The sequence below is a fragment of the Macrotis lagotis genome, chromosome 1, assembly GCF_037893015.1.
Source record: "Macrotis lagotis isolate mMagLag1 chromosome 1, bilby.v1.9.chrom.fasta, whole genome shotgun sequence".
NCBI lineage: Eukaryota > Metazoa > Chordata > Mammalia > Peramelemorphia > Peramelidae > Macrotis > Macrotis lagotis.
Genome location: NC_133658.1, coordinates 796589913 through 796605789, shown reverse-complemented (window position 1 = coordinate 796605789; position 15877 = coordinate 796589913). Strand labels below are relative to the sequence as shown.

Sequence of the window (15877 nt, the reverse complement as noted above, 5' to 3'; positions counted from 1 at the left end):
ATAGTGTTAAAAGAGATAAGGAAGGAAACTATCCTCCTAAAAGGTACCATAGACAATAAAGTCATTTCAATACTGAATATATATGCATCCAGTGGGACAGCACCCAAATTCTTAGAGGAGAAGCTGAAAGAACTACAAGAAGACATAAATAGCAAAACTCTACTAGTGGGAGACCTCAACCTCCCACTCTCAAATCTAGATAAATCAAATCATAAAATAAACAAGAAAGAAGTTAAGGAGGTAAATAGATTGTTAGAAAAATTAGATATGGTAGACTTATGGAGGAAACTGAATGGGGATAGGAAGGAATATACCTTTGTCTCTGCAGTACATGGAACTTATACAAAAATTGACCATGTACTAGGACATAAAAACCTAATGATCTACTGCAGAAAGGCAGAAATGGTGAATATATCTTTCTCAGATCACAATGCAATAAAAGTCATATGCAATACTGGGCCAAGGAGGTATAGACCCAGAACAAATTGGAAACTGAATAACCTCATCTTAAAAAATGAGTGGACCAAAAAACAAATTATAGAAAGAATTAACCATTTTATCCTAGATAATGATAATAATGAAACAACGTACCCAAACCTATGGGATTCATTCAAAGCGACTCTCAGGGGATATATTATAGCTCTAAATGCTTATATGAATAAATTGGAGAAAGAGGAAATCAATGAACTAAACATGCAACTAAAAAAATTAGAGAAAGAACAAATCAAAAATCCCCAATCAAATACCAAATTAAAAATTTTAAAAATTAAAGGAGAAATTAATAAAATCGAAAGTGAAAAAACTATTGAATTAATAAATAAAACCAAAAGTTGGTATTATGAAAAAAACCAATAAAATTGATAAACCTCTGGTCAATTTGATTAAAAAAAGAAAGAAGAAAACCAAATTTCTAGTATTATAAATGAAAAAGGTGAACTCACCACCAATGAGGAGGAAATTAAAGTAATAATTTGAAATTATTTTGCCAAACTTTATGCCAATAAATTTGATAATCTGAGTGAAATGGATGAATATTTTTACAAAAATATAAGTTGCCCAGGTTAAATGAAGAAGAGATTAAATACCTGAACAACCCTATCTCAGAAAAAGAAATTCAACAAGCCATTAGTGAACTCTCTAAAAAAAAATCTCCAGGGCCTGATGGATTCACAAGTGAATTCTACCAAACATTTAAGGAACAATTGGTTCCAATCCTATATAAACTCTTTGGAAAAATAGGGAAAGATGGAACTCTGCCTAACTCTTTCTATGAAACCAATATGGTACTGTTACCTAAACCAGGAAGAGTTAAAACAGAGAAAGAAAATTATAGACCTATTTCCGTGATGAATATAGATGCAAAAATCCTAAATAAAATCTTAGCAAAATGACTACAACAAGTCATCACTAGGATAATACATTATGATCAAGTAGGATTTATTCCAGGAATACAGGGTTGGTTCAATATTAGGAAAACTGTTAGTATACTCAATTATATCAATAACAAACCTATCAGAAACCATATGATCATATCAATAGATGCTGAAAAAGCTTTTGACAAAATACAGCATCCATTCCTATTAAAAACACTAGAGAGTGTAGGAATAAATGGACTGTTCCTTAAAATAATAAGCAGTATCTATCTGAAAACATCAACAAGCATTATACTCAATGGGGAGAGGCTAGAGGCATTCCCAGTAAGATCAGGGGTTAAACAAGGGTGCCCATTATTACCACTACTATTCAATATTGTTTTAGAAATGTTAGCATCAGCAATTAGAGAAGAAAAAGAAATTAAAGGAATTAGAATTGGGAAGGAAGAGACAAAACTCTCACTATTCGCAGATGGCATGATGGTCTACCTAGAGAATCCCAAGAAATCATCTAAAAAACTACTGGAAACAATTAACAATTTTAGCAAAGTTGCAGGTTATAAAATAGACCCCCATAAATCCTCAACTTTCCTATACATGACTAGCAAGAAACAGCAGGAAGAGCTGGAAAGAGAAATTCCATTCAAAGTAACCTCAGACAATGTAAAATACTTGGGAGTCTATTTGCCAAGACAGACTCAGAATCTTTTTGAAAACAATTATAAAACACTTCTCACACAAATTAAATCAGATTTAAATAACTGGGCAAATATCAACTGCTCATGGATAGGTAGAGCTAATATAATAAAAATGACAATTCTACCAAAACTAAACTATCTGTTTAGTGCCCTACCAATCAAAATTCCAAAAAATTACTTTAATGAGCTTGAAAAAATTGTAAGTAAATTCATATGGAGAAATAAAAAGTCAAGAATTTCCAGGAGCTTAATGAAAAAAAATGCAAACGAAGGTGGCTTAGCACTACCTGATCTAAAATTATACTATAAAGCATCAGTCATCAAAACTGTTTGGTATTGGCTAAGAAATAGAGTGGTGGACCAGTGGAATACTAGGTGAAAAAGCAGGAGAGGATTATAGTAATGTGCTGTTTGAGAAACCCAAAGAGTCAGGCCACTGGGATAAAAACTCCCTCTTTGATAAAAACTGCTGGGATAATTAGAAGTTAGTATGGAAGAAACTTAGGTTAGACCAACACCTCACACCCTTTACCAAGATAAGATCCAAATGGTTACAGGACACAGACATAAAAAACAATACTATAAGCAAATTAGAAGATCAAGGACTGGTCTACCTGTCAGATCTATGGAAAGAGGAACAGTTTATGACTAAGGAAGAGTTGGAGAACATCACTAAAAATCAATTAGATGATTTCGATTACATTAAATTAAAAAGTTTCTGCACAGATAAAACCAATGTAATCAAGATCAAAAGAAAAGTAGTAAATTGGGAAACAATCTTTACAACTAATGATTCTGACAAAGGACTCATTTCTAAAATATACAGAGAACTGAGTCATATTTTTTAAAACAAAAAGCCATTCCCCAATTGACAAATGGTCAAAGGATATGCAAAGGCAATTTACAGATGAGGAGATCAAAGCAATCCATAGCCATATGAAAAAATGCTCTAAATCATTAATTATTAGAGAAATGCAAATTAAAGCTTCATTGAGGTACCACCTCACACCTCTCAGATTGGCCAGTATGACCAGAAAGGATAATGATCATTGTTGGAAGGGATGTGGGAAATCTGGGACACTATTACACTGTTGGTGGAGCTGTGAACTCATCCAACCCTTCTGGAGAGCTATTTGGAACTATGCCCAAAGGGCAACAAAAATGTGCATACCCTTTGACCCAGCAATACCACTACTGGGTCTATACCCTGAAGAGATGAGGAAAAAGGGTAAAAACATTACTTGTACAAAAATATTTATAGCAGCCCTGTTTGTGGAGGCAAAGAATTGGAAATCCAGTAAATGTCCTTCAATTGGGGAATGGTTTAGCAAACTGTGGTATATGCATGTCATGGAATACTATTGTTCTATTAGAAATCAGGAGGGATGGAATTTCAGGGAAACCTGGAGGGATGTGCATGAACTGATGCTGAGTGAGATGAGCAGAACCAGAAAAACACTGTACACCCTAACAGCAACATGGGAGTGATGTTCAACCTTGAAGGACTTGCTCATTCCATCAGTGGAACAATTGGGAACAGTTTTTGGCTGTCTGCAAAGGAGAATACCATCTGTATCCAGATAAGGAGCTGTGGAGTTTGAACAAAGTACAAGGACTATTCCCTTTAATTCGGAAAAAAAAAAACAAAAACCCAGATGTCTTACGGTTTGATCTGGTTACCTCTGAGAATACTGTTCTCTTTAAGGATATGATTTGTCTCTCATCACACCCAATTTGGATCGAGGTACAACATAGAAACAAAGTAAAGACTGACAGAGTGCTATCTGTGGGGTGGGGGTGGGGGGAGGGAAGCAAGATTGGGGGAAAACTGTAAAACTCAAATAATATCTTTAATAAACATTCTATTGCTTTAAAAAAAAAAAGAAAAAAGAAAAAGAAAAGGATGGAGGGGCGGCTAGGTGGCGTAGTGGATAAAGCACCGGCCTTGGAGTCAGGAGTACCTGGGTTCAAATCTGGTCTCAGACACTTAATAATTACCTACCTGTGTGGCCTTGTGCAAGCCACTTAACCCCGTTTGCCTTGCAAAAAAAAAACAAACTAAAAAAAAAAAAAAAGGACGGAGATCCCGGGCCTGAGAAGCTAATGATTTGTCTGGAGGATAACAGTGGGGAAGGACAGAGGGTACGGGGTTTCTGCTCACTGGTCAGGGCCTGCACTCAGAAGTCTAAGAACTCCTCTTGTGAGGGGGATGGGGCCTGGGGCCTGGGATCTACCAGGATCAGTAGCTATCTCTGGGAAAGCTGTACAAGGCCCAAAACCTCACTCCTGGGTCTCCTTAGAGCCATAGAACGTTAGAAATCCTCAGGTCCACCCTCTTCCCATCAATACTACCCCATTTTATAGACAAGAAAATTTCCCTCTAAATCTATGATCCCACAATCCTATAAAATACCCAGAGGGTCAGGATGCCCAGCCAGTCAGAGACAGAAACCACCCAGGACCCAGGTCACTCCACTTCCCATTTCACACATGCCCTTCCATTATGAGAAATCATGCTGTCTCTCTGGTCACTACCCAGCCTGATGCCCTTTGGAGGGAGAGCAGAGCAGAAGGAGGACCCCTCTAACCTCCACCCCACTCTCCATCATGCTAATTTGCCTTCTTTGTTTTCCCTGGTCCCCTGGGGAATGGGCCTGCTCTGCTCTGAATGGGAGGGAGGAGGTGTCAGCCTTCTACTTAAGGAGTGACGTCTGCCCTGACTCTGGGCTGGGAAATAGGGTCAGAGAGCTGCCTCACTGAGCAGCCTCAGGATGGGTGAAGGAGGAGTTCTGGGACCCTATGATACAAGAGGGAGTTTGGGGCCCTGGAAAGAGGGATAGCCTCAGAGTCAGGAGGGAGCTGTGTTCAGAGCCTTCTTTAGGAAGGACTTAGGAAGAGGTCCTGGACCTGCCTCATAGGAAGGTGGTGCAGAAAGGACTTGGTAACCCCAGAGAACTAAGCCCTTGTAGCAAACATGTGAATCTTATCCCACATATGGGACAGAGCATGGAGCAGTGGAAAGAACAAAGGACCTGGGTTCAAATCTTAATTCTGCCATTTCACCACTATTGTGACTTGACACAAGCCCCTTTCCCACTCTGAAAATCTGTTTCCTCTTCTATCAAATAAAGGGGTTGGACTGGAGAACCAGCTCTGGCCGCTTGATTTTTACCTATGTCCTCCCAAGTCAATCATAAATCATTCCTCCTCTTTTCCTTGCGTCTCACTCCTCCACCATGGCTCACTCAACCCTTGCTAGGTTATAATGACCCCAGGCCTCCATGTCAAATCCCCAGAGATCCAAGAGGAGACCCAGGCTACTAGAGCTGATCAGGTAACTTTGGAGAAATCCCTTAGATTGCCAGGGGGATTAGGTGGATTGGGGGATGAATCTGAGGCAAGGGTACGGTACAGCTTTCCAGCCAGAGGGACTAGTATCCCAGACACCCCTAAAGAGAGGGATACCAAGGGCTGATGCTGTCACCCCTGAAGGCCTCCACAGCTCCTTGGGGCAGAGGGGAAGGCATCTGGAGGCAGAATGTCCTTTCTCTTGCTCCTCCCTTTCTTGCCCCCAGAGGGAAGAGGAGAATCTCTCTTCTGTGTCCAGCTTGCAGCACCCATTGTCCTTGTTACCATCTTCACCTGGCTCCTGAATGTCATATTCCTCATCCAGGAAGTTCAGGGAGTGGTAACTGGGCAGACCTTGAATGGTGAACTTATGGGACCCCGTGGTCCATTGTTTCTGGTTGGAGGCAATAGAGTTCTGCAGCCCTGGGGAACAACTCCTGCAGCAACCTGTGGGAAAGGGGAGAGGGAGGGGCAGGGGTAGGTGGGCAAGGTCCCTGGAGACTAAAGGAACCAAGGTTCAGCAAGGTTCAAGAGAACACAGCAGAGGCCACCCAGCTGCAGAGGGAGGGCAGCATTTAAAACATATGTTCCACACCTGCACCCACTCCCAAACTTGTTTCCTCCTGACAACCCATTCTGCATCACTCCACTTTGACTCATCCTTTCAAACTTCTTTCTCTGACCTCCTTCCCCAACATCTATATACCATCCCCTCCTCTCTAATCCCATAGGCCCCTGTGCAGCCTAGTGTCAGCTCCCCCTGCCAAGACAAAAGCAGCAGGCCCCTATGGCCTGTGCTGCTCAGTCACCTCATTCATGACCCACCATTCCCACTGCCCATGGGAGAGAGAGAGCCCTTCAAATTCTGCACTTAGAGTTGGGGGAGAGTTCAAAGTATATCTGCTCCAATACTTTTTCATTTTGTGTATGAGAAGCAGGTCTAGAGAGGTCCAATGCTTTGACCAATGTCACACTGGTAGTAAACAGAATCAAGACTTGAATCCAGGTCTTCTGACTCCAAATGCTATCCTGTCTCCACTGTTCCACACTCTCCATCCAGACTTTCAGTCATGGCCCTCTAGGCTGATCCCAACCTCATCTCCTCCTTCCAACCAATCTCCTCATCATATATTCCATCTGTTCAAGGAGAAATGACTGATTGGCCCTTTCCTGAACATATCTCAATGTTTCTAGCCCCTCTTTGCTCATGTGATATACCCATGCCTGGAATACCCTCCCCTCCACCAACACCACATATTGAAATCTCTCCCATCTTCAAGACTCAGGTTAAAAGTGACCTGTGTGATCTCCAAAAACTTCCCTGATCACCACTATCCCTAAAAAAAAAAGTGATCTTTGCTCCCTACAGTCAGACTTCTATTCTTTCAAACTTTCCTGCCTGGTATTACAATTATGTGTACAATTATCTCCTTTTCCCAACTCCCCAATATTAAACTGAGCTCCCCAAGTATAGGAACAACTTTCTCTTTGTCTCTCCTTTCATCTCTCTGTCTTTCTTTCCCTCTCTCTTTCTCTGTCTCCCTCCATCTCTCCCTTCCTCCCCATCATCATAGTTCAGAACACACTAAACATGTTATTGAGGTTTGTTGAATTAAATCCAATTGTGCTACCACCTCCCAATCCTCCCACTAATCCTGGCACAGGACAGTGAAGTTGCCCTACACACTCACTTGTGGATTGGCATGGCGATGGGCACCATGAAGCTGATCTGTAGCTCAGGGAGGCATACCTTCTCTCAGTTCATCATCATCATGGGCCAGTTATCCATAGTCTTCTCCTGAGGGAGATACAACCAGTACCAGCTCTGTGCCAGGACCCTGCCCCTGCCCACTTACACACACATATCCTGGAATGGCCACTCCAATCAAACCTCATTTTGGGGAGACCAGAAGCCTCCCACAGATCAGATCAGGCCAGGCCTCTCCTTCATTGGAGGCTGGGGTCAGCCCCTCTCTCTTTCTAAGGATTCCAGAATTCTCTATGGACAGATATCCTGACTTCCCAGCAGACTAGGAGCTCCCTGAGTCATGAAAAATGACAAATGTTAGAGGGGATATTATAGGGAAAGCACTGTTGGTGGAGTTCAACCATTTTGCAGAGCAATTTGGAACCATGCCCAAAGGGCTATAAAACCATTTCTATGAACACTTTGACCTAGCAATGCCAATACTAGGTCTGTATTTCAAAAGAGATGGGGAAAAAAGGAAAAGAACTGATATGTACAAGGATATTTATAGCAGCTCTTTTCTGTGAGCAAGGAATTGGGAACTGGGGGGATTCTCATCAGATGAGGCAGGGGGGAGGGAGAGAATTTGGAACTAAAAATTTTAAAGTGAATCTTAAAAATTGTTTTTACATATAACTAGGGAAAATAAAATCCTAAATAAATAAAAGAAAAAAGATAACTATGTTTTTCCCCTCAGGCTTCTTGGGAGCAGGAGTCCTTTCCTACCTTAAGAATTTGAGCCCCCTGAAAGACAGGACATTTTCCCCCCCTATAGCTCTCTTCCTGGTCCTCAGCCATCTTCCACCAAACGCAAGAGTTCTCCCAGCTGAGGAGGGGAAACCCTGAGCCTACTCTAACAAGTCTCCTAGAACTCCAACCCTAACCATGGTAGGCTTTGTTTGGGAATTGTGGGGATGCCCAGCTACTGCAGGCCCTTAAACTGTAGTTGGGGTGGGAGTGCACACATTTCAGGTTTCCCCGTAAAAAAAAAAAACTCTTTGTAGATCAGCTTGTGAAAGCAAAATGCAGACCCATGAGCTCACCAAGGTCCTTGAATCTCCTGCTCCCCAAGAAACAGAATCAAATTGAGGCCCTTTTGTCTGATCTCAGGATCCCTCCAGACAGCACCAAGGTGTCACTCCTTCAGAATGAGGGGGACAGTTGGGATGGGAAAATCCCTTGAGTCTCTGGGAATCAGGAGGATATGATTCCAGGTCTGCCCTTTAAAGTGTGACCCTGGGCAAATCATTTCAATTGTATGTGCCTCATCATCACCACTGATTTCTTTCTGGGCTGCAGGGACAGGGGGCCATGCTCAGATCGTCCCCCTGCTTTTTACAGCCAGCATCCTGGACTTGTCCTTGGGACCTGCCTGGTTATTTGAGGTTCGCTGTGAGCTGAAAAGTAAAGTGGAAGCCTCAGTTTAGCTCTGTGTCTGGGGTTCCTCATTCTCCCGCTCCCTTGTCAGACCTGGGGGGGGGGTCACTCTGGTCCCTCCCATGGTGCCTCTCAGCTTACCTCCAACTTACACTTCACCATAACTACAACCTAGAGAAGCACCTGAGTCTCTGCATTTATCATGCGCCTGCTGAGTACCGAACAGGGAGGGTGTCCGGAGCTGAGGCTACAGAGAAAGGCGGCGCACGACGGTCCCTGCCTCTTCAGAGCTGGCAGTCTCCCGAGGAAGATGCCTGAAGTGCAAACTGCAGAGGGGAAGGGATGGGAATGCTCAATTAAGGCCGGCAGGAGAGCAGGGGAGGCACCTGGGGAAGGTGGGGCTGAAGAAGGGAGGGAAGTGGGGTGAGGCGGGGGAGGTGGCGGCCACGGGGAGGGATTGGAGGGAGCCCGGGAGAGGGGGCCCCTCTCCGGAGCTCCCCCGCTGTAAATGAAGGGTGCGGGCACAGCGGCACACCCCGCGATCGGACGGGCACGGAGAGGCTGGGCACCGCCTGCGCAAGGACCACGGCCAAGTCCTGAGGTAGGAAAGAGCCGCCGAAGCCCGCTTAGGGGTGCCGGGGGAGCGCGGGACACCGGCCGAGGCACAAGGAAAGCGGCCCGGCCAGGGGCAGCGGCCTTGGAGGGGAAGAGCGGCCCGGGGAGGCGGGTTTCAGGGGTCTCTCCGCAGCCGGAGGGGCGCGGGGGCCTCGCCTTGGCTGCCTTGGCCCGGGCTGGTCTGTGAAAGCAGCTGCGCGGAAGCCCTGAGGCTGGGGCACAGAGTCCTCCACCCTGCAAGCAGAGCCCGCTTTACTAAGAGCTAAAAGGCAGGGGGGCAGGGGCACAGCCCGGCCAGAGGCCGAGAATCCGGAGACGGGGGCGGGGGGCGACACCAGGAGGCCGGTGTCACTATCAGAGGAGGCGGGGGTAGTTCAAGGTGAAGGCTTGAAACTTGGGAGGGACGGACTTGGAACCCCCAAACGGAATTGTGTTTCATCCTGGAGATGGCAGGGAGTCACCGGAGCGCAGGGAGGAGGAAGGCGAGCTGAGTAGCCTTGTGCTTTAGAGGATCACCGTGTCCGTCCAAGTTCGGACTGGGGAGCAGAGACCCCGGTGGCGGGTCTGACCAAGAACTCGGTGTAGACGTGAGGTGATAGAGGCCCGCGCAGGACAGAGGCAGCGACAGAGGAGACCGGAGGTCCTAGACACGAGAGGGGATGGAGGGTCGTATCAATGTCGTGGAGACAGCTTGGATTTGAGGGTAAGTAAGAGAAATGAGAATAAAACAGAAAGTCAGTCTGGGAGGCTGAGATGTGCTGGGGAGGGATGAGAATAATGAGTTTGATTGGAATAGCCCAGTTCAAAGTGTCTATGGACATCCAGTTCTAGTGAAAAGGAAGTCAGTCAGATATCTGCAGCTCAGGCCTCCCCTGGGACTCAGCCCCCTGAGATTCCCCCAGCTTCCCCCGCTGGGGGATTCCCCATGCAGGTATAGCATCAGAACCACCACAGGCATGCTCGAATATCTGTCATGGGGGCAAGTGCACAGAAGAGGGTGATGTCTTCCCCCTGCTTCACCTGAGCAGGACCAGTCACTGAGATGGGCTTTTTTCCTCTGGGATTCTAGGACAGAGCAGAAGGTCAGGGGACAAGTGGAGACCAAGGATTCAGAGGACTTGTTTATGTGGCTGATTCCTTTGTACAGTCCAAAGGGGAGAGGGAGACTTTTAGATCCTGAAGGGTCGGGATGAGGACAGGAAGGCCCCAGCTGCCCTCAGAGGTCTGAAGGGAGCCTTTGCATTAATCTCTGCTCTGCATTAGTCTCTGTTTTGCCACTGCCCAGAGATAACTTACAAGTGGAGAGTGAGCCCAGGCTCCTGGACTAGTGTTTGTCTGGCCTTTCTGTGATTATTGACTGTGCAGTTGAGTTAGAAGGGGGAGGGGGGGCGGCTAGGTAGTGCAGTGGATAGAGCACCGGCCCTGGAGTCAGGAGTACCTGAGTTCAAATTTGGCCTCAGACACTTCATAATTACCTAGCTGTGTGTCCTTGGGCAAGCCACTTAACACCAAAAACCTAAACAAAAAGGGGGAGGGGGTAAGGGGCAGAGAGCCAGAAGAGGTCTCTATGTGGAGGAGTGGTTCAGCTCCCTGGGGAATAGAGGAATATGGTCATCCGGATAGATAAATTTGTCTGTTTGATGTCCTAGTCTGAATCCTCTCCTTACCCTTACATTTCTAGCATTTGTGAGGGGCTGATCCAGTAATTCCACTAATTTCTATATGTATTTGTGAATGAGTACATAGATAGATAGATAGATAGATAGATAGATAGATAGATAGATAGATTTAGCATACATATATTTAGCATATATTCTATTTATCAATTCTTATTTTTTATACAGATAGCATCTCTCTTCATATATTCTTTATTTTTTGTGCTTTTAAAATAATCAAAAGGACTTAAGTCACTTAAATTCTTTTAAAAAATTGCAGTTGCTGTATATAATATGTTCTTTAGGGTTCTGCTCACTTCAGCCTTCATATCATTTCCTTTGCAGTAACTTTCATTTATTTTCTTATTTTTTCTTTTGCAAGGCAATGGGGTTAAGTGTTTTACTCAAGTTCACACAGCAAGGGTCTGAGGTTGGATTTGAACTCAGAACTCAAGTCCTTCTGACTTCAGAGCCAGTTCTCTATTCACTGCAGTACCTACTTGCTTCCTTTCTAAAATCATCGAGCTCATCATTTCTGTTAGCATAGCAGTATTACACTACAACTCGGCAGCACAATTTGTTCAGCCATTCCACAAGTGATGGGGATCCCTCAATTTCCAGCTATTTGCCAACACAAAGGAACCTGCTATGAACTTCCTAAAAACATCAAAATTAGAATTCCTTTTTTGTGGATTTCCCTCCATCTTATTTTTACTCACTATTTTCTTTCTCAGTTTCTTTTCACCCAGTTCCTGTTCCCTTATCTTCCTCCCCAACCTTCATATTCCCCACTTCACCTACTCTTCCAAAGATCCCCCTATTTCTTTCCTTATTTCCCCACTCTGTCCACATACTCCTCCAGAATTCCCCCCATCCTCCCAAACCCAATCCACATACCCCTCTACCAATCCCTCCCCCCCCAACTTTCTCACCTCTCTACATGGACAGAAGGCTTCTATACTCTTCCAGTGACCAGATTTCCCACTTCTCTGAGGCTACAAACTCTAGTGAGCTCCTTGTCCTGACCTGATTATGGGCAGTGCAACCAAGTCCTGTATCCTATACCAATAAAGGGTGCCTCATAATATCCTTTCTGACTTTCTTAGGGCAGAGAGCCCTACAGTTGCCAGTGTTGCTAATTGAAGTCACTCCAAGACCTGTACGGGATTGTGTTCCACTCACAGCAGAAAAAGTGAACGGTGAAACAACAGTGGTAAAGACCTTTCCTGCCAACCTTCTAAATAATCTTGGACTAGGAAATTGTTTCTTTCTGTCCTGTTGTTGGTTCTGCTGCTCCAGAATGCATTTGAAGACATTATTTTGAAGGTCTTAGGAAGGAAATTGGGAGAGTTCAGGTGAATCCCTGCCTTTACTCCGCCATCTTGGCTTCTCATTGTGGCTTTTAGACATCTATAAGACTCCAGATATGCCCCATTGATTGGCATGCCAGTTTACATCCCTCTGAGCCAGAGGATGAATGGTGATGGTGACAGGAGGGGATCTGGATTCATGGAATTTCCTTCCTTTTGTGTCTTTTGCATGCATCAAACCTGTCTGAACATCAAACTGTCTGACTGTAAAGTGGAGATTATAATGCTATCATAATTATATCCCATTAGTTATAGAAAGGAAATAATCATTGATTAATTACCTGCCAGCATTCAGACACTGTGCTATGGACTTTATCAATATTCTCTCCTTTGGGCCTAACAACAATCCTGGGAGATAGGTACTATTATTCTCTTATTTTACAGGTGAAGAAACTGGCAGTGGTTAAATGAGGTGCCCAGGGTCACAAAGCTAGTAAATATCTAAGACTGCACGAGAACTCAGTTTATCCTGACTCCAGACCTAGGGCTCTCTCTACTGTCCCACCTCTTTTACCTTTAGAAGTAGCAGTCATCATCAACCCCATAAACCTAAGATGGACTACAAATAGTAACTGATGAATCTTACTCTCATCAGAATTGGCCGAAAGAGGGATTAATATATATACTCAATTGAGTTTAAAAATCTATCAGCTTTCAAAAAAGCTAGACCCTAAAGGGTGGTTGAGCTAGAAGAGAAGGGGGGAGGGGGATTGTGCTGATAGGAGGGAGGATAGATTAGAAGAGGGAAAAGAAAAAAGTCAAACACTTGAGCCTTGACAGGGTGAGAGTAGAGAGAGCAGAACAAACAGGGAGAAAAATAGGTGGGGAGAAATACAGTGAACAAAATTTAAAGTAAGTTTCTCTGATAAAAACCTCATTTCTCAACTATATGGAGAACTGAGATAAATTTATAAAAATAGGACCCATTCCTTAATTGTTAAATGATCAAAGGATATGAATAGTTTGTTTTCAGAAAAGTAATCAAAGCTATTTGTAGTCATATCAAAAAATGTTCTACATTCTTTCTGATTAGAGAAATATGATTGGGGGCAGCTAGGTAACACAGTAGATAGAGCACCTGCTCTGGAATCAGGAGAACCTAAGTTCAAATGCAGCCTCAGGTACTTAATAATTGCCTAGCTGTGTGACCTTGGGCAAGTCACCTAACCCCATTGTCATAAATACATAAAAAAATTTTTTTAAAAAGAGAAATACAAATTAAAATATCTCTGAGATACCACCCCACTCATCAGATTGACCAATATGACAGGAAAGGAAAATGACAAATGTTGGAAAGGATATCGAAAAATTGAGAAACTAATGCATTGTTGGTGAGGCTATATACTGATTCAACCATTCTGAGGAAAAATTTGGAACTTTGCCCAAAGGTCTATAAAATCATGTACACCCATTGAACAAACAATACCATCACCAGGATTATAGCCAAGAGGGTTGGGGTTTTTTTTTGGGGGGGGGCTTTTGCAAGTCACTGGGGTTAAGTGACTTTGTCCAAGGTCACACAGCTAGGTAATAATTATTATGTCTAAGGTCAGATTTGAACTCAGGTACCTCCTAATTCCAGGGCCAGTGCTCTATCCACTGTGCTGCCTAGCTGCCCTGGAAAGAGATTTTTAAAAAGGAAAATACTTTATTTGTACAAAAATATTTATAGCAGCTCTCATTGTGGTGGCAAAGCATTAGAACTTGAGGGTTTATCTATCAACTGAGGGATGACTGAACAAATTGTTTATATGCTTGAGATAGAATAGTATTGTGCTATAAGAAATGAGGAAGACCAGAGAACATTGTACACAGTAACAGCAATATAGTATGGTGATCGACTGTGAACAATTTAGTTAATTTCAGCAATAAAATGAACCAAGATAATTCCAAAGAACCTAACATGAAACATGTTATCTATCTCCGGATAAAGAACTGATGGAATCTGAATGCAGATCAAACCATACTTTTTCTTTTTTTTCCTTTTTCTTCTTTTTTGGTTTATTTATTTTTTCTTATAACAACAATCTTGTGAGAATAAACATAAATCCCCCTCCCCCAAAAACTGATGAGAAACCTCAAGAATAGTAAGAGAGAAAAAATATGTATTTCAGTCTGTGTTCAGATTCCAATGACTCTGTCTCTGGAATGAGTTGCCTTCTTTTTCATAAGTCCACCAAAGAAGTTGCTTCAAAGTTTTTCCCACAGTTACTATTACTAGCTGTATTTGCCTCCACTCTGTTCCTTCCCACTCTCTATTCTATTCTCTCTGTCCTTTCACCTTGTCCCAATTCAAAAGTGTGTTGTATCTGAGTACCCTCTCCCACAATCTTCCCTCTCTTCTATCACCTATTTCCCCCCCCATTCCCCTTTATTCCATCCCTTTCTTATTTTTCTCTAGGGTAAGATAGATTTCTATAGCCTATTAACTGTGCATGTTATTTCCTCTCTGAGCCATTTCTGATGAGAATGAAATCTCACGAATTTCCCCTCACCTTCCCCCCCTTCCACTCCACTGAAAAACTTTTTCTTGACTCATGTGAAATATCTTAGCCCCTTCTTCCTCTCCTTTCTCTTCCTCCCAGTACTTTTATTTATCACCCATTGACTCCATCTTTTTACTATATTATACCATTATATTCAGCCCCTTCCTATGCTATCTGTGGGGTGGGGGTGGGGGGAGGGAAGCAAGATTGGGGGAAAACAGTAAAACTCAAATAATATCTTTAATAAAAATTAAAAAAAAGAAAAAATAATAATTATTTAGTTTCCCCTATATGGGCATTTTGGTAACCACATTGTACACTTTAGGATTAACCTTGTCTTTCTGAAATTTATTTTCCATATTTTCATATTAAAATAGCATTTCTTTCTATGATTTCTTTGTTTAACATATTTGGTAATATTTGCTGTTTCTTTAACTTCAATGCCCTTTTTAACACTTTACTAATTCTTCCCGAAGTAGCTCTCCCTCCTGAAAGTGGGAGGGAGGGGGAAACACTCCGGTAGCACAGAATCAAGAGAATGGGAAAGAGAAGGGAACATAAAAAGGAATTGGGGGGGGGGGCTCCTCATAATAGTAAAATAACAGGGTGAGTAGTTTGGCCTCCGTCAATTTAACACCAAAATCCATTCCTTTTTTTTTTTTTTTTTTTTTTTTTAGTTTTTTGCAAGGCAATGGGGTTAAGTGGCTTGCCCAAGGCCACACGGCTAGGTAATTATTAAGTGTCTGAGGTCGGATTTGAACTCAGGTACTCCTGACTCCAAGGCCAGTGCTCTATCCACTACGCCACCTAGCCAGCCCCCATTCCTTTTTTTAAAATAAAAAACAAAAAAATCCTGGAAGAGGAGGGGGATCAGATTACTCACAGAAAGCAGGCTCAAGGGAAGAGCCAGTGAGGGCATTAGATGCCAAAATAACAAAGAGCAGCAAAATGAGGCTACCCAAGGACAATTTTAGGGGAACTTTTCTCCCCATCTAGCAAATCAATAGAAGAACCAGAACACACAAGTAAACAGACAATCTAAACACATAAAGACAGACAAGGCACAAGCACAGTTTACACAAACACAATAGAATTTTCCAAACTGACAATCTCAACACATATCCACAAACACAGACCAATGGCAAATTCCTGAAGTCTCAGGAATGCTGTGAGGGGAGATTCTCTCTTAAACTAGTAAGAAGGAGCTG

At 43.1% G+C, this 15877-nt stretch overlaps 2 protein-coding genes across 12 annotated transcripts in view; both read left to right on the top strand.

The window, feature by feature from the left end:
- LOC141508302 (butyrophilin-like protein 2) overlaps nt 1-3862 on the top strand; it is a 33253-nt gene extending 29391 nt beyond the window's left edge. For 4 of the 5 annotated variants that reach the window (XM_074216791.1, XM_074216790.1, XM_074216789.1 and 1 more), the window contains one exon: nt 3445-3862. The gene's annotated coding sequence lies outside the window, so the exon portion shown is untranslated. The remainder of the gene's footprint in view (nt 1-3444) is intronic. The other variant, XM_074216788.1, reaches the window with a different exon arrangement.
- Nucleotides 3863-9045: 5183 nt separating this feature from the next.
- The window catches only part of LOC141508300 (butyrophilin-like protein 2), a 41185-nt gene continuing 34353 nt past the window's right edge, over nt 9046-15877 (top strand). For 2 of the 7 annotated variants that reach the window (XM_074216785.1, XM_074216783.1), the window contains exons 1-2: nt 9056-9144; nt 9605-9861. Coding sequence is in view for 1 of the 7 variants with exons in the window: in XM_074216786.1 (XP_074072887.1) it covers nt 9834-9861 (28 nt within the window). In the remaining 6 variants the exon portion in view is untranslated. Of the gene's footprint in view, nt 9145-9604; nt 9862-15877 lie in introns of all 7 variants that reach the window. The other 5 variants (XM_074216778.1, XM_074216777.1, XM_074216780.1 and 2 more) reach the window with 4 other exon arrangements.